This window comes from Danio aesculapii, chromosome 11 (genome assembly GCF_903798145.1).
Source record: "Danio aesculapii chromosome 11, fDanAes4.1, whole genome shotgun sequence".
Lineage (NCBI taxonomy): Eukaryota > Metazoa > Chordata > Actinopteri > Cypriniformes > Danionidae > Danio > Danio aesculapii.
This window is the reverse complement of record NC_079445.1, coordinates 40,214,625-40,241,250: the sequence shown is the minus strand read 5'-3', so window position 1 is coordinate 40,241,250 and position 26,626 is coordinate 40,214,625. Positions and strand designations below refer to the sequence as shown.

The following is a 26,626-nucleotide window of genomic DNA, read 5'->3' as shown; positions in this document are numbered from 1 at the left end:
AAATAGGATCCATATTCATCCGGTCTGATTTGCTACAGTCATTTAGGATTGTTTAAAAAAATACAAATAAATTCGCACAGTGTGAGACAGGCTTCAGATCTGGAGCTTTAAATGCAAGGCTGCAGATGAACCACCTGAACCTGGCTGTGGCTTTGATAGCTGAATGTTTTGAGGTGGTTGTGAAAAGGTCAATTATTTTATCACTCCGTCCATCGAATTTAATCAGTGTTACATTATATTACACTATCTGATATCAGCCAGAAAATATAAAAATAAAGATTCGGAAATGAAACTACTTTATAAGTATGGTCCAAACCATAATGAAGACCCGAAAAATACAACAGCATCTGATATTGAAATGTTTCTTGACGCATGGCTTTGTATGTTTGTACACTGGGCTTAAGAATGGGAAATCCTTTGGTCACACCATCACCGGTACTGCTGTTTTTTGACCTGTTGTGACCATAGGACTTAATATTTGTATTGTCTAGGTCTGGGGTGTCCAAACTCTGTCCTGGAGGGCTGATGTCCTGGAGAGTTTAGCTCCAACTCTAATCAGACCACACCTGAACCAGCTAATCGAGCTCTTCCTAGATATACTAGAAACTTCCTTGCAGGTTGAAGCAAGTTGGAGCTAAACTCAGCAGGACACCGGCCCTCCAGGACTGAGTTTGAACACCACTGGTTTAGGTGAATCTCAGAAAAAAAATGTTTGGGTCATATTTTGCTAGAGAACAAGAAAAATGTATGAAAAAGTATTAAATAATTTACATAATGCATTGAATTTGTGTGTATGCAACACAAAACAATCTTGTACTGTAATGTGAAAATGTTATTTTCTGTGATAGATGAACAAAGTCATTAAATAAAAGATTTTATTACATTTATTTTATTAAAATGAGCATTAATAATAAAGTCTTTTATATTACTGTTGGTCACTGGGAATTGAAAAGATGGTTTAAATTCCTGATAAATCAATGCATTTTACTTAACATACAACGTATGACCCACAGTATTTTTTATGAGCTTCACCAAAGTCCTCCTTCAGTCAGAAGCCAAGCCATATCACAGATATCACTGTATTTTCTCCAGATTTAAAATAATATTTAGCATATTTAGAAACCCAGTGAATCGGGAAAAAGTCAGACATTTTGTTTATTTTATTTGTTTAGCTTGTCGTTCAATGCATCCGCTGGAGGTTTGCCTTGATAGCAACTTTCCTCCCGCTCAGTTCTCACAAATTAAGCTGCAATAGTTTTACTAGTTCAAAATGTCAGCTGTAATGCTCAGATTGAGCTAGTGTAAAACTAATGCCATTTAGGTTTATTTGGCACTTATTATTTGAATCAGAGATTTAACTTGAGTTAAATTGAGTTCAAGTATTAAAGCGATATATTCCACACACTATACTTTTATTTAAAGATTAAGCTATTTATTTAATGGTCTTACTGATGTATACCAATAACCAAGTGAGCCATTCTTTCAGTGTAATTTATTTTTTTTAATGTGCCATTCCCCTTTTTTGTATTAGTTTTCTTAATTTTTCATCGTGTAGTGTTTTATCAGTAACATTTGGGTCTGTCATAGACGTATTTGCAACCATCATTCCAGTTATAACATTTCATTTTGGGATATAAGGGAAAACAAGTCATTCATTTTGTTCTGAACTTTCATCCTACTGCTGGATCTTTTGCACAGAGATAAAATAAGACCGAGTCTCCCCCGAGTCAGAACTAATACATGAACTATTGACAGTCTGTGGCATTATTTTGATGTGATTTAAAAATAGGCCTTCTGACATCTCTCGTTTGTTCTCCAGTACTGCACGTCTCCTGAAGTTTGTAGCATAGCTCATGTTCATGTAAATAGGTTGTTCAATCCACATTTTGCAACTCTGGAACAAAAGTGTTACATTCCTATCTGATGCAAAGCCCAAATGTATTAAATGTAGTCAACCTGAGGAGCAATTTAAAGAATAAAAGTGAAGAAACCTACACGTCTTGAGTTCTTTTTATATGTAGGCCTACTCAGCAACCATTTATCCAATATAGCTTTTTAACTACTCGTTAACGCATTTTTAACGACTATTTTAATGCAAATATCTAATAAACTAAGCTCACAATTGACTGAGGCGGGCGGATTTTGGCGCGGAAATAACTTGTGAAGAGTTTGTCATCTACTTAGATTTACATTATGTTTAGTTCATTCGCTCGTTATCAACCAATCATAATACATAAACTAAAACAAGTTAGCAGTGATGCTATATTGTGTGTCATACCTGTTAACTGTCGTGTAGTTGAAGCGGACGACAGCAAACACGAACGTCGACCGTGTAGTCTGTTTATACCTGTACAGGAAGCCGACCAAACCACTTACCCTCAGGGGGGAAATCGATCGGTATTGTTTTGAATGGTTACTTGTGAATGTTTTATATCATTATATTTTCGGATTAAATGTTTTCAGTACATATTATATTGTGTATTACGTATTTATTTAGATGTAAATACGTTTATCATACTCGCCTATTAATTGTATTAGGCGAGACTAGTGAGTGATCTGCATAATAGCAAAGACTACAATACAACCCTTAAGGAACTTTGGGACTACTCACCCAATGTTGGCTTGTGAGTCAACATTTATCACTTACAATCAGTTTGCTTTCTTTTATGTGATTTTGTATTGTTTTTCAGTTTTTTTATCTTTGTCTTCAGTTGTTTCTTCCTCAGTCTGTGGGGTAAACAACTTTACAATACACTTTTTAAATTTACATACGTTTAGAAGCAACGAGTCTGTCTATGTGACATTGAAAATAACTGTATATGCAATCAAACAAGATTGGTAGATTTCTTTATGACATTTTAAGACAGGGGTGTCCAAACATCAAATTCTCCGAAACTACTTGCCAAGCTTACAATTCCATTTCATATTACGAATAATCAATAGAATTAAACAACAACTGTCTCTTTAGTTTCATTTCTAAATGTTCGTATCACATGAAATCTGCAGAAACTCACACCGGGTCCGATCCCCTTCCCCGGAGAATTGTCATTCTATAGCGATCACTCATTGGCTTCTGTACCAGAAGGCGGGCATTATTCGTCATATAGGGATCGCTGATTGGCCCCTGTACTAGAAGGCGGGGCTTCATATGCCATATTGACAACTACACTTTTCCCCATTGAAAGTATACGAGTGACATGTCTTGTGTATCTTACAGCCTTTGTCGCGAATCAATAAGTGACGGCACAGACATTCACGGAGCTGTGAGGCCGGTGTCTAGCCGATTAAAGTAAATCCATATGATGGCCAGAATGGTGAATTCTTCCTGTTTTTCGGTGGTCGACAACAAACTTCTTGGTGCGAACATGTTTCATTGACAGTTTATTGATCACTAAGATTTGATTGACTTGGATTAAGTTGCATCAATTTAAAAACTAGATAGTAAAGTTAGAGAAAGCCGAGTCTGAAAGTTTGAAGTGGTTTTAAAGTGTAAATAACTGAAGTAGTTTTTGTGAAGTTTGAAACAGTCGGCTTAGATAAGTACATATATGTTAGCATGTTTCTAGTAGAGATTGGCATGTTTCTTGCTAGGCGGTTCTGAATGGTTGTTAAGTCATTGCTAGGGTGTTCTGGGTGCTTGCTAGGGTGTTGCTATGTGGTTTCTATGGTATTCTGAGTGGTTGCTAGGTAGTTGCTAGAGTGTTTTGAATGGTTGTTAAGGTGTTGCTAGGCTGTTGCTAAGGTGTTCGCTAAGGTGTTGCTAGGCGGTTGCTAAGGTGTTCCTAAGTGGATGCTAGGGTGTTCTGAGTGGTTGCTAAGGTGTTGCTAGGTGGTTGCTAGGGTGTTCTGAGTGGTTGCTAGAGTGTTCTGAGTGGTTGCTTGGCAGTTGCTAAGGGGTTGCTAGGCAGTTGCTAAGGTGTTGCTAAATGGATGCTGGGGTGTTCTGAGTGGTTGCTTGGGTGTTCCAAGTGGTTGCTAGGCAGTTGCTAAGGTGTTGCTAGGCGATCGTTAGGGTGTTACTAAGACATTGCAAGGTGGTTGCTAAGGCATTATTAGATGGTTGCTAAGGCATTGCTATGTGGTTGCTAAGGTGTTGCTAGGTGGTTGCTTAGGTGTTCTGAGTGGTTGCTAAGAAGTTGCTAAGGTGTTGCTAGAGCGTTGCTAGATTGTTGCTAAGGTGTTGCTAGGTGGTTGTTAGGTTGTTCTGAGTGGTTGCTAGGCGATTACGATGGTATTCTAGGTCATTGCTATGGTACTGCTAGGTGGTTGCTAAGGCGTTGCTAGGTCATTGCTAAGGTGTTGCTAGAGGGTTGCAAAAGTATTCTGAGTGGTTGCTAGGCAGTTGCTAACATTAATTAGCATGATTCTAGCATGAATTAGCATGTTACTAGCATGTTTGAAATGAAAACTGCAAAAAAATCTTAGGTGTATTTTTTATTGCAAATGCCACACAAATCACCTAAAATTTAGATTTTGTAACAATAGTAAAGGTCTGGTTGTACAAAATAGTTGTAAGGAGCACTAATCTAATTAAAATTAAATGAAAATATTTTAATTCGTGATTAAAGATTTTAAAATTCTAACAGTAAGCAGAGCTACTGTAAGCTCACTCCTGCTTGGTTTAAATGCTTGAAAATGATTCAGTTGAAAATATCCCTTAGAAACTAAGTAATCAAAAGTAATCAGATGTAATCAGTTACTTTTATAAAGTAATTGAAAAGGTACACTACTTATTACATTTTAAATAGGGTCATTTGTAATCTGTGATCTATTACATTTCCAAAGTAACCTACCACACTGATTATAGCATCATTTTTGTAACACTGTATAACAATAATTATTATTTTGACAGTGCTGTGAGGGTTGGAGTAGGGCTAGGCGTTAATAAAATACAATTTATTGTGTAATTTAATTTAACAAATAGACGTTCATTAAATACAATTAATGGGAAATGTAATAAATAATAGAAATAATTTTCATTAACTTCCGACCGCAATTGTATCTGATCTAGCAACAACGGAATAAATGGTGATTAAACTTCTATTTTTGGATGAACTATCCCATTAAGATAAGAAAACCATTCGTTTAAACGTCATGATCATTTTAAAATCATCATCTCTTTATTTATTTACAATGGTTTACATGAAGTTTCACAGAAACATCTCTCTTTCTTTCCATTGGACACAGTCTTTTATCCCTCATCGTAATCGTGCGAGCTCAGACTTCTTCAACAGTTCTTCTCTTGCACACAAACAGCCCTGAAATATCAATGTCATACTACAGACACGTTATGATTGTACAAAACAAAATGTACTGAACCATCATCCATCCATTCATCAAAAAAAAGCGACATAAGCAAATACATTTACACTTTTTCCCCACAAAAACAATGAGAAACTAGCATGTTTAAGTTCAACTTCCCAAAAATGTCCTTAGAGGGGAAGACTGAAATAAAACGTCTGAAAGATATCCAGTTTGAAACATCCAAATTATATCAATGTCCACCAACAGTTTCACAAATGCTGATATTTTCATGAACAATCAGCATTGTATGTCTTAATTTTACATAATAGTAACAGAAAACACATCATAGAGATACTCCAATGAGTATTTGAACCAGATTTCTATGGCTTAAGGGGGTTTTATAGTCAAGCGTGCAGACTAGTTAACATACCAAAGGGTTTTCCAAATATCCACACTGGAGGTTGCCAAATAATTCATCTTCTCTGCAGTTTTATCTCATCAATCAGCACATTCTGAAGACGACATCCTACACACACACACACACACACACACACAAGATTAAAGAATGAGATGCACATAACATACTCAGGAATTTTTGATGGGTGTCGACCAGCTTACAAGACAAAAATCACACATTTTTATAATCTGAGCATGCCTATGAACATGAAAAACAAAGTGAATCATCGATTATTCACCAGGTTAGACTGGACACAGTGGTTAGCAAGAATTACACCCTTATGAATGATTCCATCTCACGCCAAATCCAGCAGAAAATGAACCCCTCTTAAATTCACGAATAGCGTTTTGAATGAAAATATGACTACAGCCATATAAACTATGGGATTATTATTATTAAAAATAGAAAATGTTCTTCCCTTTGGCAGTAAAGTGAATCTCTCAAGACCTGACAAGAGCATCCCAAGCTAATAATCGCATTATGGCGTTTTTTTAACAACAAAAATCAATTCAAAAAGCTAAATATTGATCAAATCTGAGAATAAAAGCAAATATTTACAAATAACTGGATGAAATGTCACATGGATGTGCTACTAGATTGTGAGATTCAACCAATAAGGACTTTTCCGTCCTTTCCCTAACCTGTAACCGTTACATAATTCACATACTTAACATTAAAATGATAGCTAAATGGGACCAAAACAGAAAAATCAGCCTGCAACATGCAAACAAAAAGGTTTGTTCAATTCAGGCCTGGAAATGCAGAAAGAAGGCTTTATAAATCAAATAACACATACAGTCTCATCACCAATGTGTTGACATGTTCTTTAAAAAGAAAATTAAATGTAAAAAACGAAATACCACAACGTAGCAAGAACCGTTTCTCTCTAAAGCATCAGTGACTGCTGATTATCCAACATTATCCAACGAACAAAACCCCTTTGCCTTATACCCAAAGGGGGGGGGGGGTTCCCACGACCAAAATAATGCACCTAAACATCTTGAACACGAATATCTTACGGTTATTTCATATAATATACATACTTCGACAAATAGACATACTTTTGAAAGGTATAGGCACAAAGAGGAATAACTAGCTACCCCTTTGTTCCTTAAAAAAAGTGCAATCCGAACCCAGTTCCTCTCATCCAGCACCACTCAATAATACCTTGTATGGCATGTACCATCTCCAGCCGTCCATACTGCAGATATCGGCTCTCTTTTAATGCATCATCCGAGTATTGATTGCCTGACGCAAACATATAGGAAGATTGGGAAGTATTAAAAAGACTAACAGAAAGAACGTGACCGAGCCCTTCCTCTTTCGTTTTCGTCAAGTCTCAAATTTAGGGAGACATTTTAGGAGTTTCTGTACATATTGGATGGGCAGAGGAAGAGGAGGGGCATCAGTCGAGAAGGTGTTTTCGAGAGCCCACTCGTGAGCGGTTGGAGCGGCGAATGTCAAACTTGGAGTCTTTGCACCTCTGGCAGATGTACGTCTCGGGAACGTTGGATTTGCGGATTTTGGCACATGAAAGGTGGATCCAGGTATTGCACTGGTTGCATTCGATCATCGCCCGGCCGGCAAATGGCTTCATGCAGAAACATGTCACTAGGTCCCAGGAGTCATCATCTGTAAAGAGAAAGACAGAAAATACTAATAAATACGGATTATAATGTACTGTTCGGAAGGTTTACAATTTAAAACTCCAAGAGCCATCTATATTTAACAATGCCAACCTCTATAGGGAATAGGGTTGTCACGATACTGGAATTCGATACCAATTGGTACTGAAATTTTAAAAGCGTCCATTTCCCACAAATATTTGTGCATTTTTTAACGTTCTTAAACTCTGGTGGTTTGCTTTGTTCACATGCTCAACAGAAATGACTGTGATTGGCCGTGAAGGTCATCAATTCACCGAACTCAACCCTGTTTACTGAGCGTAACACCAGATACTGGGACACTGGAGCATTTTAGTCACGTTTAGGGATGCACGATTTTGGCAAAAATGTGAATCACGTTTTTTTTTTGTTTTTTTTGCTGTGACGGTCGTAAGGTTCTGTTAACTAGTGTCCACTAGATGGAGGTGTTCCATGATCTGGTATTCTTCTGGAGTGGCGAACAGGTGCGGTGTTTTGCCATGATTACGTTTGGACCAGGTGCGGAGTGTTACCTCTGATGTACGTTTGGATAAAGACCAAGAGAACAGGACTGCGGGTGTTTATCCTTCCCTCTTCAGCCTTTGGAGTTTGTTTGTGTTCTTTTCTTTATATTTATGTATCATTTCACTTAATTTTTGATTAAATATAATTAAGTTGATTTGAATTTCTGGTTTGGATATTTATTTGGTTTTGTTGCTACTTCCTTGAGCCAGGAGGTTGTAACATTGCTTAAAATCAAGATCACGATTATTTCTCTCGATTCTCTAAATGTAAAATAAAGGTTAATATGAGTAGCCTATTATCATTGTTAATTCTCAAACATATGGTAAAACAACAATAATATTAGGGCTATGTGTAAGTCTACTGTTGCTTAAAATGCTAAAGTTTGTATCATGGTGGACTTGAACAGACTTTCAATATGTCCTGTTTGTTAATTCACAGTAAAATGATGAGAATATAACTATTCATAATTCTGAACTTGATTTATTATGTTTAAGACATGTGCTTGTCATCTGTCATTAACAACATTATTAGACCAGTATATTTACGTTATATATAGAGGCTAGGGTTGTTATACTGACACAGTAAACATTATTTTCATGCGCAACACTTTGTGTTCGCTATGAAAGAAAAAACATATCAAATGCTTGTCATAATCATAACTCAATGCGATATATGATCATTTAAATGATGTGCGCACAGGTTTCACTTTCACTTCCGAGTGCGGATCATGGCTGCTGTCAGCGTGAGAAAAAAAAAAAACACACACACATGCAAATCAAACCTCCCGCACAGCCCTCAAACGATCGCTCTGTGCAACAAACTAAACGTCATTTACAGCTTCATTACGTGTTATTCACAACATATGCAGGTTGTGTTCACTAAAGTAGGCGTCATTTGCGTGCACGCGCGCGTTCTCGGCAGTAAACAAACGGTGCGTCAGCTCAAGTGCGATTTCACGACCGTGAATACATCATTACATGAAGACAGAAATGACATTTTGGGTGAATTATACCTTGTAAATACAGTACGTGACACTTTTAACGCCATTTGAAGGTGTCAATGTTGCTGTAAAGACTCGCCTTTTCTTCTCTCCTGACCTTGAAAATATAATTGGCTGAATCGTAGAAAAGCTGAATTAAGATCGTGTGTAGGGTCAAATCGAGATCGTGATCTTTTTTTGATTAATCGTGCAGCCCTAGTCACGTCGATCATTTGGTTTGTCTATACGCTAACATATGAGCGATCTGCTGATGAATCGCAGCTTTAAAACGCTCCAGCGTCCCTGTATCTGTGGTCACACTCAGCAAACAGCGGTGAGTTCAGTGAACTGATGACCTTCCCGGCCAATCACAGTCATTTAAACTTAAATGTTCAACTTAAATGTTCATAGGAAATGGACGTTTTTAAAATTTCAGTACCGATTTATATCGAATTCCAGTATCATGACAACCCTAATAGGGAAACAATTGCTTTAGAAAACATACCACTGCAATCTGCCTTTCACAGTGCCAGTCTTTTAAGGCGACCTATTATGCCCCTTTTTAAAGATGTAAAATAAGTCTCTGATGTCTCTAGAGTGTGTATGTGAAGGTTCAGCCCCAAATATACGACAAATAATGTTTTATAAATCTTTGAAGCTGCCCCTTTTAGGCTATTATCCAAATTGTGCCATTTCGATGACTGTTGCTTTAAATTCAAATGAGATTGTGCTTATTTCAAAAGGGGGCAGGGCTACAAACACCTATGTGCCAGCATAGTGGCAGAATCAAAAAGAAGACTAACGTCCTATGCTAATGAGGGAGAGATGGTCACTAATGAGCGGAGCTTTGCCCTTTACCATTATAAGCTGGTCATTTTCAAAGACCATAGCCGCACAACTGTGTTTAAACCCCTTGTAAAAGTGAGTTTGGCATAATATGTCCCCTTAAGAAAGCAAATTTATACATTACAATATACACTATAAATGCACTGAAACCAAAAATCTAAATAATTAATTTTGGTCACACCAAAACTGAAACCGAAAAAGCTTTATTTTATTTGATAAAATTATAAATAATTATTACAAACAGTGCTGTCAGCTTGGCTGGTTTTCCACCCAATTGGGCGGTTTGAATTAGATTTTTCGGGTAACAAAATGCCATTGACAAAATTTGGGTCGTTTTGAAACGTAAATGGCAACACAGTGGCGCAGTAGGTAGTGCTGTTGCCTCACAGCAAGAAGGTCGCTGGTTCGAGCCTCAGCTGGGTCCCTGTGTTTGCGTGGGTTTCCTCCAGTTGCTCAGGTTTCCCCCACAGTCCAAAGACATGTGGTACGGGTGAATTGGGTAGGCTAAGTTGTCCATAATGTATGTGTGTGTACGCGAACGAGTGTGTGTGGGTTTTCCGGTGATGGGTTGCGGCTGGAAGGGCATGCGCTATGAACCCTGAAAGTTGCACAATTCGCAATTCATGTGCAGCAATGATCTAGCTCCTGCAACAGCATAATTTATGTTGTTTAAACAACTCAGAATTGTTGTTGAGAACGTCTATTACAATGGCCCACGTATTAAATAAATAGTCAGGTTTCGGGTGGAAATTAGCCTCTATTCACACATTTGCATTGACTTTGTGTGTATCTTAGTCACGCGAATACTTTAATCCAACGTTTAGTGTGAAATCAACCAAATTTAACCATAAAATAAACAAAACAAAAGTTTGTAGAGCTCCTTCTGGGTCAGGCTCAAACACAAGGTACACAGGCTTGGGTTTAATTTTTTGGGCCCGATCTAAGCTCTAAGCGAGTGTCATAGTACCAGCATTGCCATGTGCAAGCTAGTTGACATTGTACTCCACTAGTTGTGCTAGTTGGTACAGCAATAATGCATGGAAAAAATAAGCACATCGCTTTATGCATCCGGTGTAAAAGCTGCTACACACAGCACAGTGACTAAGGCTTGAAAGGAAGTGAAACTAGCGCACTGAACACTGCTCGGCAGGGTGATAAAGCGTATTAATTTTTTGGTTCATATGTTCGGCTGTTTTTCTCTCTGGCCCCAAAAACATGAATGCCATTTTAGGCCAATAATTTTTGGTGCATCCCAAATATATACAGTTCCATTCAATTGCATTTGATGTAAGACTTTAAGAGAAGGCAATGGTTACTGTATACTAGGGCTGTGCAATTAATCGAAAATTTGTTTTCTTTTTCGACTTCTATCGATTATGAAAAAAACATTAATGGAGATAAACGATTATTGCATCATATACCGCTCCCTTTCCAGTTGTACACATTTGTTGCTCTGCAAAGCTCAGTTTCACATAAACATTACTAAAAGCATGTACTGTAATGTAACTTTCGCATGAATCAATGGCTTAACTAGGGTAACTAGGCAAGTCATTGTATAACAGTAGTTTCTTCTGCAGACAATCAAAAAATATATAGCTTAAGGGGGCAAATAATGTTGACCTTAAAATGAGTTTCAAAATATTTAAACCTGCTTTTATCCTAGCCAAAATAAAACAAAATAAGAAGAAAAAATATTATAAGAAATACTTTGAAAATTCCTTGCTCTGTTAAACATCATATGGGAAATATTAAAAAAATAATAATAATTTTTCACAGGAGGGCTAATCATTTTGATTTTAACTGCAATCATTTTGAATAATCGTGATTACAGTTGTGACTAAAATAATCCTGATTATGATTTTTCCCATGATCGAGCAGCCCTACTGTATACATAATAGGGCTGAGCAATATATCATTTGAGCATCGATAGCCCAGTCTATCTGCAATAGTCACATTGCAGTTTATTATTAATTATTAATGATTAAAAGATAAATTTTATGTTTAATAAATTAGTTTGAAATATTTTTCAAATGATGACCATGTTATTTACATGTGATTGTTCAATTTCTGTACTTGCTGTTACAGTTACTGTTAGACTGCCCTGAAAACCATAAAGCACTGTTCGTTTGTTATTTTTGCTTGTAATTTATTATAATTTATGCAAATACACTGCATGAAAAAAATACTTGATCATCCCAGTCAATCTAAATTAATGAAATCTTTCCAAATAGAGTTATTCAAATCATCTGAAATTTTATTCATATCGCAATAAATATTGCGGTAAAACTAAATATCGCAATGTAAGATTTTTCCAATATCATGCTGCCCTACATCATAATACTATTGCAATCTACTTTCAGCTAAAATCCCAAGAGAAGATGACAGCAGTCTATTTTCTACAAAAAAAAAAAAAAAAAGCCTACCTGAATCAACCATGATGTCCTCATCATCCGCCGACCCGTCCTCATCTCTAAACACCACCTGTTTTCCCTGACGGACCACAGTTCTTTTAGCAGAAAACCTTTCTTCCTTGAACACCATGGCTTCTCGCTCAAGTTTTGAGGGTTTCTCGACATCCTCAAATTCTTGATCTGAACTTTTAGAGCCATCCCAGCATGAATGGTCAACGTCAGGCTCCTCTTTACACATTGCAGATCCCTGTGAACTCAAGTCAGGTTTTGAACATGTGTGTGGAGCATGGTCAGAGCCAGTGCTGGGTACAGGGATGCTAACGTAATCTTCTGGTTCTTCTTTGATGGAACATCCAAGATTGGAGATCTGCCCTTCAACTTTAGGAGTAAATGGGGCAAAATTTTTAAAATCCTCATCCTTACACTTCCTTAGCTTCTTCTTCTTCTTCTTTACCTTGTCAGCCTTCGTTCGACCCTCAAGAAGAAGACCTGCTGACTTGGGACGCTTTTGAGGCTCTGAATCCTCGCTCGTGGGTCTCTTGAATCCAGCAAAGCTCTTGTGGTTTTTGGGTGGGGGCTCGTCCGGAGAGGAGAGACTGCAGCCCAGCTGCTGGTTGTCCCATCCGTCGCTGTCTGCAGTGCTGCCGGTGCTGTTAGGAGGACTAGAGCTGTTCCTCAAGTGTGCCTCCTGTGGAAAGTAATGAAAAAACATGATTTTACCCAAGATTACATAGTATTCTTAAAAAGAGGCATCAGTTTGACGTCTGAATGAGCGAAATAACTTCACAGCATGTTTCAGTAAAACTTAAGGTGAAATTAATTAACATAAAATCATCCACACCCATGAATCCTTTTGGCTATGGAGCAATATTTGTAATGACAAGAACACATTGGTGCAAGATGATAATGCCTACGTACATCCAATTAAGATCTCTAAAGTGTTAACTTTCTATTTTACAGTCTGACCAACCAAAAATAAATGCCTTTAGCTGGGTCAGATAAAAGTCAAACACAAACTTATACATACTACTCAAACCTGCTCAAGCCTAAGGTAGGTTGATTGCCCAAAAGCAAAAAAATATTAAATAAATAAATCATGATTATGCAAGCTTGAGGAGTGTGCAGGATTGTTTGGAGTGATATAATGAAAATGTTAAAGTGAAAATCCCAACATATCTTTATTAAAGCAATCACAAGTACATTTAATGGGGGAAAAGATAACTAGAAAAGCCTAACAATTAACTGCAGAATCAGTGTGAAGTAGGGTTGTCACGATACTGAAATTCGGTATCAATAGATACTGTTATTTTAAAAATGTTAATTTCCCGCTAACATTTAAGCGTTGTTGAGCGCGTTCTAAAACAGTGGTGATTTGCCATTGTGTTCACATGCTCAACAGAAATGACTGTGATTGGCCGTGAAGGTTGTCAGTTCACTGAACTCACTGCTGTTTATTGAGTGTAAACACAGAAATAGGGACACTTGAGCGTTTTAAAGGGTCACGAAACACCAAAACACATTTGTTGAGATGTTGACAGTCACATATATGTCCCATGTTGCTAAAACATTATTAGGACACATATTTAGCTAATAAGTGAAAATTGGTTGTTTTTGCGTTGTTTAGAGCAAATTCGTTCTTCAATAACATCATAGCGATGAGATCATTGTGTAAATTCCAGCATGAAGATTAGCTCTCTGTACCGGCCGGTACAAAGTGACATCATTGAGTTTTCAGCACATCTGTTCAATAATTCATGAGAAAGACTTGGTTTGAACCAATCAGCGCGCTCTATTGTGAACGAGATGCAAATTCATTAATATACATGATATAGCTTCGAAGACTCTTTGTACCTGTTACAGAGTTCAGAGAGACGCCACGTTGTGTTGCTAACTGTAATTCAAACAAGCGGAAAAAGAAGAATTGTTCAGAGACACGGGTCCCAAGTGTTACGTTTATAAATGTGCCGCAATGAAGGTTTCGTTTACATTTCCCCACGATGAGAGCACAGCTTGCATGTGAACCCACATGTGTGGATTACAGTGGTCTGCTATCATGCAACAAAAAATATGTTAGTAAGGAACATTTTTTACCCGAGAGCTGATCGAATCTGGAAATGGTGAAATCCAAATTTGCTAGTCAAGATGCGGTTCCAGCTGGTGTTGATTGTCCTGTCTCTACGGATTTGGTAAGTGTGTGATCAATGTTCGTTGTTTATGTTTATTCATATGGCAAAGTTAGTTCGTATCATCAGCAGTACTTTTTCAGTTTTTAAAGACATATTCAATTCACCTTTATTTGTATAGCGCTTATACAATGTAGATTGTGTCAAAGCAGCTTCACATAAAAGGTCACAGTAAATTGGAACAGTGTAGTTCAGTTTGTAGAGTTTAAGTTCAGTTCAGTTTAGCTCAGTTCAGTGTGGTTTAATAATCACTACTGAGAGTCCAAACACTGAAGAGCAAATCCAACGATGCGCAGCTCTACAGATCCTAAACCATGCAAGCCAGTGGCGACAGCGGAGAGGGAAAAAAAAAAAACTTCACTAAAATGGCAGTAGTGAAGAAAAAAATCTTGAGAGAAACCAGGCTCAGTTGGGCACAACCATTACAGACATACCTCAGTCAAAATGATTCAGTTACTAAGTTTAGAGTAATATCACTACAATATTATGGACTGAAAATCCTCAACTTCCAAACAGCTCTCAGATCTGCTGTAAATGCTGCTCTCCGAATCACTGTCCATCTCTCTTGCATCTGTGTTTGTGTTGCCGGTGTAAAATTCACCTGTAGTGCAAGTACTGAAACTCCCCTTTTCATGCAAACCCTTCCCCCTTTCGTCACTCCCACCTAAGCGAATCTGGACTCACCCACTTTCTTGACTTTTTTCAAACTAAAGTCAAGAAAACCCCAAACTAAAAACTAGAATACCCTGCTAAGAGAGATGGGGGGGGGGGGGGGGGGGGGGGGGGTCATGGCCCTTTAAAACCATGATCAGCGGATTGCTCGTATGTCAGCTTAAAAACAAACCAGCTGATTGACGTGACTTTGAAACAACCCAGTGACCCTGTATCTGTGGTTACACTCAGTAAACATCAGTGATTTTAGTCAACTGATGACCTTCACGGCCAATCACAGTCATTTCTGTTGAGCATGTGAACACAATGGCAAATTATCGATCGGTACTGAATTCAAGTATCATGACAACCCTAGAGCAAAGTGAAGAACATTATTAGCAATACTAATAGAATATACACAAGACACTGACTAAAAGTAAACAAAAACTTTCACAGATCAGAGAAACAGAAGCTCTTGCAAAGTCAGTCCTAAAGTTAAGAGCTACAGTACCACCTAAGAGAAACATTAATTTCAGGTCATCAGAACTGCGAGTGCCTGCACAATCAAACTCAACTCAAAAGTGACTGCTTGCTGTAAAAAAAATAAATAAGGCACACAAATGGCAGGTTTATGAACTTCTGTTGTAAAACCTCCCCCTCATTTTGATGTCAAAACATAATCAGCTTTCTCGGTCACGACTAATGAGCTCAGAAACACATGGATCCCACATCAATGGTGGATTATTTTGGATCATTTCTCACGGGTCCGTCTCTGTCTACCCTTTTCTTTATATCCTCATTTACTGCTTGTTCCTTTGTTATTAAAGCCATCATTATTTGCGCGCTATGAAGGGCTATGTTTCCTTTGTGCTGAGCAGCCTGCAAAAGCAAAGCAAGGAGTAAGCAATTAAAATAAAAAGAATATAAAATGTAAGACTTCGAATTAGAGGAACTAGATCATCAAATAATCTTTCTGAATACACTCCATCTATAAGCTGTAAGGCAGTGAAGATATGCGGTAGCTGTTCCAAAACATAGTGACCTGCCAAGACATCATTTTAGACTGGTATCTGTTGATGTGAAAGCTGGTCCGAAAGGTGCTGGCCTTTAAAATATCCTCACAAAGAAAATACGCACAGAATGAACTGCTTGAGCTTGATGTTCAATGAAAATTCAATCAAGAAGAGAAACAGTGGGACATTTGTACTAAACCTCGTGTTTTTAGAAGTCCAATGCTCATAATATGAACTTGGAAAAAAACCTGGACTATACCTGTTTGATAGTGTTTGACTTACAAAAAATAAAACGTATAACATGCTTATCCCAATAAATGTTTGACGTTCCAATGCTTTATATTTGCTTACATCTTCCCGAGTTCCACCATGTTAGTGTGACAACATTCATCCATACAGATTATCTGGCGCCCAAAACTGAAATTCACCAATTATGTGTCATTTTGAACAACATGCCAGCATCAACTAAGAGTCTGGCCATGCACTTTATGTTAACATATAGAATGCTAACAAGAAAAGGCCAATTATATTTCTGCATTGAGTGCTTTGCCCTGCTTTGCCCTATGCCATACCCTGACATGAACCTCTCAGAAAAAAAATGTAACAACAGGTTGCGATAATAAGGAGCAAGATCTGTGATTGACTGGCTTGGCATAGCTGTGACAAGTGATGTTGGGGCCCAAGAGCCATGGGAGCATAGCGAGGGCAGGGACTAAGCATGGGCTGGTATAAGATTCTGATGGTATGATATCCTTGGATATAAATATCACGGTTTCACAGTATCACGGTATTGAGATTACTGCTCTAAAATATATTATTTTTAAATGTCTGGATAAAAAACTAAACAGTTTTCCCCTTTGTACACAATATATTTTAATTTGGGAAACATTTAAATTATTTTGGAGCGGTCAGGCTAAATAGTTCAAACTAATTTATTTTCTGCTGGAGATACTGCGGTCCTAAAAAACAAAACAAAAAATAAAGTAAATTAAAAAAATCTTACTCATACCTTCGGAACGGTATAGCATAAAATTTTAACGATTTTAAAACCTTGACTTTTCTAAACCGCGGTGTCCCTTAAACATGGTTATCGTTCCATGCCTAGCTGGCACTAAGTGTTTAATAAGTCTCAAGTTCTATGAAGGAGCTCCAGAAACTTTTGTTTTGTGTTTATTTTGTTTTTAAATTTGTTGATATAACCGCCTCTTTCTTCCCAAAATGAGAGTGAGTTTGAACTGCTGTTATGTTGGTTTCACGCCAAATGCAGAAGTATTTGCTCGACTTCGTTACATATAAAGTCAATGCAAGCATGTGAATAGAGGCAAACTTCTGTTGGAGATGCAAATGACTACATATTTTTTAACAATTTAAAAATTCAAATTGAGAGGAAAATTCGACTGATTTACCTCATCATCGTTTCTGTATTTGGACCTGTATGTAAATATGAAACTGGCCCTCACTTGAGGCCCAATGCTCTGCAACTGAGATGGATCATCAGTGGTTAGTTTACATCCAAAAAACCCAGGTCATCAAACTGGACAACAGTCACCCTCAAGTAGTGCTGGAAGTCATCATCCAGACACAGTTCATAAAGGCGGTGGTGAAATTCACAGAGTTTTGTGCGCCACAGAATCGTACCATAAACACAAACACGTCCATATTTGGCTTTTCAACGTTTTGGGGATTTCAACAATAGCCACAAAGCAGCAATGGTTACATTCATGTCTAGACCCATGGCATGTTCTTTGCATTACTCGTAAGGATAACAACATTCATGAGAATGAATGAAGAACATCAAGGGAGTCATTTAGAGTGACTTAAGTGGTGTGATGTTTGCTTCACATTTGGTGTGAACCCAGCATTACAGTAAAAGCTGATTTATACTTCTGCGTCGAGAGCACACATATGGTCCAGTGCAGCTTTCAAGTGGTCGCATGCCCTTCGCCGTGGCTGATGCGCACCTCTTTAAAAAAAATGTAACTACACGTCATGACGCAACATGCTTACAGCTCTGTGATTGGTTGGCTTAGGCCCAACCCCAATTCTATATTTGTACCCCAATCCCTTCCCCCTTAAAACCGAGGGTTAAAGGGAAGGGCTTCAAAATTTACCCCTAAGAAATGGGACAGCACTACAGCACCTGCACACGTCATCATATGTTGTAAAAATTCATAATAATGACAAAAAAAATATATACTAATTTGTGGAACTCCTTACTTCCAGGTGTAACTATCCTGCCATTGTGGCTGGTGTATTCTGGGAAATTTTCATACCCCTTGGTTTCGAGTGTGGTCCTGAAAAATCTCTGTTCAAAGGGCTAGCTACCCCTTCCCCTTCGCCCTACTTCTTCAAGCTAAAGAGAATTGGGACACCCCAACCCCTTTACGTGAACGCGCAAAACAAGGGGTAGGGGTAAGGGCTAAGGGGTAGAATTGGGATTGGGCCTTAGTAACATTGACAAGCGTGGGTGCAGCTAAGAGCCGTGGGAGAGGAGCGAGTGTTTACAAGCATCAAGACCCATGAAGGAGCTCCATATGAATACTTTTGTTTTGTGTTTACCTTATGATTAAAGTTGTTGCCTGTCCACCAGTTCAGAGATTAATAAACACCCGCGAAGAAACTCGACACAGAACAACATAAAAACTACAGCCTACTGCCAGCTAGCATTTTGGAAGTGTTATTGCAGAGCAACACAAACAGAACGCAGAAGTATAAATGAAGTAAAAACGGCTACATGCAAGGCATGCGCCATGGGTAACGGCGATCACTCGAGGCAGAAGTATGTCACTCCATTCACACGGGGCATCAGCGTCAACGCTTCCCATTGATTTTGAATAGGTGATGTCAAGCATTGCCGAACTGAATTGTGGATCCGTCGGTGCCGCTTCAGCGGCGTTGCTCGCTATAGAAGTTGGGAATTTCTTAACTTTTCAAGCACCAATGTAGGCGTCAGCCAATCAAATCGCTTTATGCAAATATCCCAGCCGGGGTTGGGCGATGTCGACCAATTTGGCATCATACAATGTCTATTGTGAAACATGGCAATGGACGATGGCATCGTCAGCATAGGCGGCTGTGAATTAATTATGAATAACAAATTAATTTATAGCTAATTAATTATTTGTACCCGACAGTTTCAACTACCTGACCCGCATGGTCTTTGTTTTAACGTTACCCATAAGCAAATCATTAATAAATAAAGATAAGTTACACACAAATTACCACCTGTCAATCACTTTTTCCGCAGGACTCATGAATGGCATGAATAGGCAGAGTGATCGGTGTTGTTATAATGGTGTCGACAAACTTGGTTGGTAAAGAAGGTGCACAACTAACAGGAACCAACCAACAGTGTCTGAGGTTTTCGCTAAAATTACTAAGTACAAGCGTGAAAGCGAAAGATTGAAGCAGTGTACTGTTAGATTTAACACGTTCCCTGCTAGATTTAAAAGACAGAAGAGTCGTTAGATAGAGACAAGGTTAAATAAATATCACGTTTGACAACTATAGTGAGACACGATCCAGTGGTACATCCCTGATAAACTGTCCGACGAACACTGCTCTCTGGGGGTTTGTGCTCAAAACACTGCCTGGAGCTCAGACAAGCTTTACAGAAATGCTAGGTGAAACGCTAGTGTGGATGTGGATCGTTTTCATTCTAAAATGCCATTTTAAAACCAAGACGTATAAGTGTAAATGGGGCCTATTTTTCTCGAGCGGGTTTGCGACGGGGGCTGGGCAGATTATCGCGATGCCAGCTTAGCATCGTGATGTATATCGACCATCAGCGATGGACGATGGCATCGTCTATCGACCCAACCTTAACCCCAGCTCAGACAAAAGCCGATTGCAGACTAATTTCATTGGCTCACGCTGCTGTGACGATCGCGTCAGCCCCAACTTCAGACACGCCCTCCATCAAGCATTGACGTTGAAGCCCCATGTGAATCAGGCATAATTCAGCCTTAACACCTCAAACATTTCCAGCGTAAACTAAGTGTAAAAACCAGCAAAAACAAACTCAACACAATGCAACATTAAACCCCAACATTAAAACTACCATTTTGAAAGAGACACTGCAGAGCAACACAGACAGAACGCAGAAGTATAAACGCCGGGGATGCACCATGGAGTAAGATGATCACTCGACACTGAAGTTAAATTGGGCTTTAGAAGGCAGCAATAAAAGCAAGGCAGCTCACTAGGTTTTGGAACACTTGGAACTATTTTCAGCCTCATGCAACTCCCTGCAACAGAGTTTCCTCGATTTAGCCTCCATCCATTTGAAGGATCCATTAAAGGGGAAGACCTGAAAGCGAAGTGTTTGTAGATGCACACACACACTGCTGTTGTGAAGAATGGCACAGGGTCTGAGATGACAATGGAGGAGACTGGAGTAGCCCTCTTACCCTGGGTAGGGGGGGCTGAGGTTTTTTTGGAGGGGGGGATGTCTCTCAGCGGCCGTGACATAAGAGCCACCACCATTTCTGTGGATCAAACAAGAGCGTCAGCAGCAAAGCAGCTCAAAAGGGGTGTGCCACCAACAGAAAGCAAACAGAACTCCCACAAACACCCAGTGCAACACCACTGCCAAGGATAAGGAACCTCAGGAGGTCGGATGTGTCAGATTGTTGTCGAGCGATCTTGAGGAAAGATGGGCCACTTCACCCTGCAACACTAACAGCACTTTCTATCAAATGTACAAGCACAGTGAGTACCATTTTTAGCACAATCCCCTTGCAGTTCCATCACTAAGACAATATAGCACTCACCTCCTGTGGATATGGAATATAACCAGCATATGCAAGCACAAAAGTGCAGAACTTGTTGAAATCTTCCACAGTCCTTTTCCGCTTAAATGTCGAACTGTAGCCCTGCAATAAAAACAGCACCATGAATGACATTAGACAAACCATTTTACCAGATTTTTCCCTCAGGTTAATACCGTCTTTAAAGCTTTTAAAATGATCATCACTACATTTAACATTATATTAGTGACGAACTGAAAAGGCAAATGTTAGGGGAAAGGACAGCCAATAAAAACCCATGCAAGAACCCTTTGCTCTTTAAATATGTATGCACTTTGTACTAGCATAAGAAACACACACCACACCATGTTAAACCTAGTGCGTAAGTGTGAAATGGATGACTCAGGATTACATTTGTTGAAATTCTGCCCACTAACATCACTAACTGGTTAAAAATACACTAATGACTGCTTTCAAACAGGTAGTCCCACCCCAAACACACGCCATTGGTTGAGTCACTGATGCTGGGCTATTCGTGATAAACAAAAGCATTACAGTCACAGTGTTTACAGTTTAGGGGAGAATCAACAAAGAACAGCCTACTGGTAATTGTCTAAGTACATAGCAGGCAACACCTAGATTACACAAGTAAAAATCCCATTAATTACCTCCATAGGATAACTGATTTTAATAATACCAGCTTAAGCTTTAAAGAAAGACCTGTTGTGTGTAACAAGGCTGTTATTTGATGGTATATGCTTCATCTTTTCATTTTAATAGATTTTTTTATATGCGTGTTTAACAATGGAATTCCTGGATATAAACAACATTAGCTATTATTGTGCCAGGTCATCTCCACAAATCAGAGAATTACAACAAACGGCACTAAAACAATTATTTAGTGACCAAATTAACAAATAAAATTTAAATGAAAACTGCTAACTACAACTACAAAAAATAGTTCATTTTAAACATTGTTTTCATACACAATCAGCATTGTATTTACATAATTGTAATTAGAATTACATTAAGTTAGTTTATTGCTTAAAAAACTTTAACAAACACCCTTTTCATATGGAGGACGAAACCTGCAAAACAATAAATAAATATGCAGATAAATAAATGAGTAAACAAATGCATAAATCTCTGGATAAATAAAACAAATAAATAAATAAATGGATATGCAAATGAATAAATAAATACATATAAAAATCCACAAATTCCTGCATAAATAAATACAGAATTAATTACTAGTGAGGCGAAGCAGTGGCACAGTGTGTAGCATGATCGCCTCACAACAAGAGTGTCGCTGGTTTAAGCCTCGGCTGTGTCAGTTGGCATTTCTGTGTGGAGTTTGCATGTTCTCCCCGTGTTTGCGTGGGTTTCCTCCGGGTGCTCTGGTTTCTCTCCACAGTCCAAAGACATGTGGTATAGGTGAATTGGGTATGCTAAAATTGACTGTAGTGCGTGTGAGTGAGTGTGTATGGATATTTCCCAGTTATGGGTTGCAGCTGTAAGGGCATCCGCTGCGTAAAACAGCTGCAGGATAAGTTGGCGGCTCATTCCGCTTTGGCAACCCCAGATTAATAAAGGGACTAAGTTGAAAAGAAAATGAATAAATGAATAATTAATAGTGCGGGCTGATAAATAATTAAATAAATTACATGATTGTTGGGGGAATAAGAAAATAATTAACAACTTTCAATTGTTTATTCATTTTTGAACATTATCCCGCATTTACTTTACCTTAGCTCAACATGCTAATGAGAGGTCTGTTAATCACCAGAAGGCGGTCTTTATGCCATCATTGGTAGATCGTTAGAAAAATTTTGCATTTGATTTTTTTGACTGGCTCCTGATGATTGACACACAGCATCTCATCAGCATGTTGAGCTGAGGTAAAGTAAATACAGGATTACATTCAAAAATGAATAAAGGTTTGAAGGGAGGGGGGGGTCAACTTTCAAATTAGCCTTTACTTATTTCCCCAACATTCCTGTAATTTATTTACTTATTTATCAGCCTACACTATTAATTATTTATATATTTATGTATACAGGAATTTGTGAATTTTTGTATATATAATATACATTTTCGTATTTATTTATTTATAGTTTTAATTGTGCAGGAACTTTTGTCCACTATATTTTCAGAGAATGAAAAAAATCCTGAACCAATGCAGCTGAAAAACTTTGAACTTTGGGAGAGACAAAAAAAATCAATTGATCACGTTAAAATGACAGCTAATATGCATGTATTTTTTTTACACATATCACACGTTTGCATTACTGAGAGCAGGAATGAGACAAGCTGACTGATAAGCAGTATCACCATAATATAGTTTAATTAAAATAAAGGATCAACAATTTAATCTGTCTCGACAGTCTTTACAAGTGAAGGCATTATCTACACGCAATAAGAATTCCCAATTAGAAAAATACTACAAACTATAAAATACTATTCATAAAAATACTTAAATAACAGACAAATCCAAATGCCCAACGCAAGTGAGCTGTGTTCCAGACCAGATCAGCTAGATGACGTATAATGTCTCAGACACCATCTGTAGTCCTATTTAGCAAATTGATAGCAAGCATCTTTTTAAAGAACCGATTTTTTTTTAAAAAATCAAGAGTGTGATGTAACTGATGTGTTATATGTCATATAATAAATCATGAAGTATCTTGAGTTTGTGTTAGCCAAGAACTTTATTTAGGCGCTTTAACTGAAATCCCATTGAAAAAACCCATTGACTTTGGGACGAGGGAACTGCTAAAATGCTAACTCGCTTCCGGGTTCCTCCACTCTATTGCTTTAATTTCCACAAATGCAAATTTACTAATACCAAACCATATTTTCCTGTTTTTTTTGCAAGAATTTACTCATTATTTACATTTAATTTCATTCTCTTATCTAAAAATAAGAAAGCAAACAGAACCATTTCATTTTGTAATTACTTTAAAATATGTACTGTAATTGATTCTTAAATGTCTTACCGTCAAGTTTATATCATGTTCTTTTCTCTCTCTCTCTCTCTCTCTCTCTCTCTCTCTCTCTCTCTCTTGTAACTTTTTTTCATCCACAATGTAATTCATATTCTGTATTGTAAACAAATACTGCTACAAACTTGTCAACTGTTTTCTTTGCAAAAATAAATCCAGAGGTGGGACTTGAAGTAAAGCAATATGCGCGCATGCGCAGTCAAGCGACTTGCGTCTAGCTCTGTCAAATGTGCAAGTATTCGGCATAAAACTGCGCTGGAATAATGACAACTACGAGGAAACACCAAACGCTTCGTCGTCGCCATCATTCCAATAGACACTATGCACGTTTGTATATTCGCTCGTTATATCGAAACGCCGTTTATATGGACAAAACCACACGTTTAAGAATGTGATAGAAAGCTAAAGAGCTAACGTTAGTTTTACCAACTCAGTGCCTGCCGACTGACTACAAACAGCCAAAAAGAGATCGGAAATAGTGTTGACATAATAAACCCCCATATAAAAAATGTGAGAACTACTTTTATTTAATCTAACTAAACCATATCTAATGAATTGAGTTAGCCAGCCATTGCTAATAAGGTAACATTAGCATAAAAACAATGACGCCTTCAGTTCTTTTGATAATATAACACGTCAAACTACTGTAATAAAAGTAAAAGCACTGAAATAATGTAACGTAGGGATTTTTTATAGATACATTTTGCTGTTACTGATCATCACACTGTTGCGTACGGTTTCAAACGAGGCAAACCTATTTTGAGCAAGCCTACGTGCACGGAGAATGAATAGGAAAACGTATGTTAATGCAGAGATACTGAAAAGGCACAAAAAATATACAAATATATATTAGTAACACATCAAGTATAGGTGGTAAAGTATACAATCAAAATCACTTCACCTGCGTGTCAAACGGACAAGTCGATGAGCCGTCGACGTCCATTTCTATAATGTAAAAACATTGTTTTAGTTTACATATCACATTATACGCCATATACAACTCGCAGCACGACAAATATAAAGTCAAAATACTATTAAAACAGCATACAAACTACGATTTACACTTTCCTGTTCAGAAGAATGGTGTACATTATAACGTTACACCTACATCTGTGCTAAAGGATAACATAGCAATTCATTAACAATTCAAATATTTCGATTATTAAAATAATTTCGTGAGTCAAATGAAAGAGTTTTAGAAAAGGAGGAATGAGATTATATAATTCACACAGTCACGTATCTCTCCACACCTAAACAAACTGCAAAAACACATAACTCATCTGACTCCTTAATTATTTAACCACATAACGTTGTCTGTATTTTAGCTCAAATTAAATGTATATTTTATATATCTGAATCGTTTTACTGACAAAATTGTGTTTCTTACTCTTTTTGATGGGCAGTTCTCGGTCTCAGATAACTTAGCCTGTTAACGTTAGCACCACAGGGAACAACTATCACACTTAATAACACAACATCATCCGTAACTCATCGATTACGATCAATAACCACGATTACACAGCTAAATCATCAAGTAGCTCGAACTGTAATGTCTTTAAACAAAAGTTGATCCACTTTTTTTCCTCATCTGCTGGAACTTGCTAATTGGCTAGCGGTCGAGCTAACATTGTTTTGACTGATGTTTGTGCTTATGGTGTTTTGTCGAGATTTACCTGATGCCGAGACGCAAATAGTGGATCAGACGACGTTAAAGAGATGGATAATTATCCTGGATCGAAAAACAGGCGATGACAGTGGCAGGAGCGATGGAAAACAGTGATGATATATGTCCAAATGTGATGAAGATGTGATGGTGAAACCCAGATAGACAGATCGGATCGGCTCACCTGCCAAAATAAAAGTCCCTATTTGCGTTCACACAGCCTGGAAGTGTAGTACATACTTAGCTATTTATATACATTTATGTGTTATTTGTATAAAAATAACACTTGTAAATGTATTATATATAAAAAGGCATCTTCTTTTTAAATAGTTAGTGTGAGAAAAGTCTACAATGTTTTACTATTGTTTGTAAAAGATAGGCACTTAGTGCAAAAATTAAATAACACTTCTGAGCTGACTTATAAAAATATATGAAAGAATAACTGATAATCCTCAATCTTACTGTCAAGAAATAAAATTGTTTTATTGACAAATGGGTAAAATTTGAGGTTTGAAGGACAGTTTTAAAGTATAAGGACTCTAAATAAGTAGAATAAGTAGTTTGGGGGGGCTATATTGTGACCCTTTAATAGTCCTCATTCATTCATTCATTTTCATTTTGGCTTAGCCCTTTTATTAATCTGTGGTCGCCACAATGGAATGAACCACCAATTTATCCAGCACGTTTTACTCAGCGGATGCCCTTCCAGCTGCAACCCATCACTGGGAAACATCCACACACACTCATTCACACACATACACCACGGACAATTCCAAGCCTATACAATTCACCTTTGTCTTTGAACTTGGGGAAACCGAAGCATCCGGTGGAAACCCACACAAACACGGGAGAACATGCAAACTTCACACAGAAATGTACCAGCGACCCTCTTGCTGTGAGGCGATCATGCTATCCACTGCGCCACCATGATGCCCTTAAACAGTCCTCAAATATTTAATCAAATGAATTGAGGTAAAGTTGGGTTTATATTCGCACATTCTGAGAGAAAATAACTCTTTGCAAACTTTAAATAGGGAAATCATATTAGCAGCCAATGATGATCCAAGTACAACACTGTTCACAGTCAATTAAATAGTGCTAATGTTGTTGTGAAGTCATGCTAACATGCTATTTCAGACCTAATATTCAAAGTAGCATGGTAAACATTATAGAGACCATGTCACAAGTTTTCACTTTAAATAAAGGAATGTGTAAATATAAAAGCAATTTTACTTCAATATAAAATGAACCTTGTTCTGAA

The 26,626-nt window shown here is 37.8% G+C and overlaps 1 protein-coding gene across 1 annotated transcript; it reads right to left on the bottom strand.

The window, feature by feature from the left end:
• Positions 1-5,098: 5,098 nt before the first annotated feature.
• phf13 (PHD finger protein 13) lies at positions 5,099-25,546 on the bottom strand. Its single transcript, XM_056468349.1, has 5 exons — positions 25,376-25,546; positions 24,604-24,647; positions 20,725-20,826; positions 12,118-12,793; positions 5,099-7,333 (listed from the first exon to the last, which is right to left on the bottom strand). The coding sequence occupies exons 2-5, from the start codon at positions 24,643-24,645 to the stop codon at positions 7,107-7,109; spliced, it is 1,047 nt and encodes a 348-aa protein (XP_056324324.1). The 5' UTR covers positions 24,646-24,647; positions 25,376-25,546; the 3' UTR covers positions 5,099-7,106.
• Between the last annotated feature and the right edge of the window lie 1,080 nt (positions 25,547-26,626).

Bases quoted from the DNA above. Each gene is read 5' to 3' on its own strand.
- phf13 (XM_056468349.1), bottom strand. From the start codon at position 24,645: ATGGACGTCGACGGCTCATCGACTTGTCCGTTTGACACGCAG. The intron at 20,827-24,603 runs GTGAAGTGATTT...TTTTTATTGCAG, and splicing joins CTTGTCCGTTTGACACGCAG to GGCTACAGTTCGACATTTAA. The intron at 12,794-20,724 runs GTGAGTGCTATA...TACTTTCCACAG, and splicing joins ATATTCCATATCCACAGGAG to GAGGCACACTTGAGGAACAG.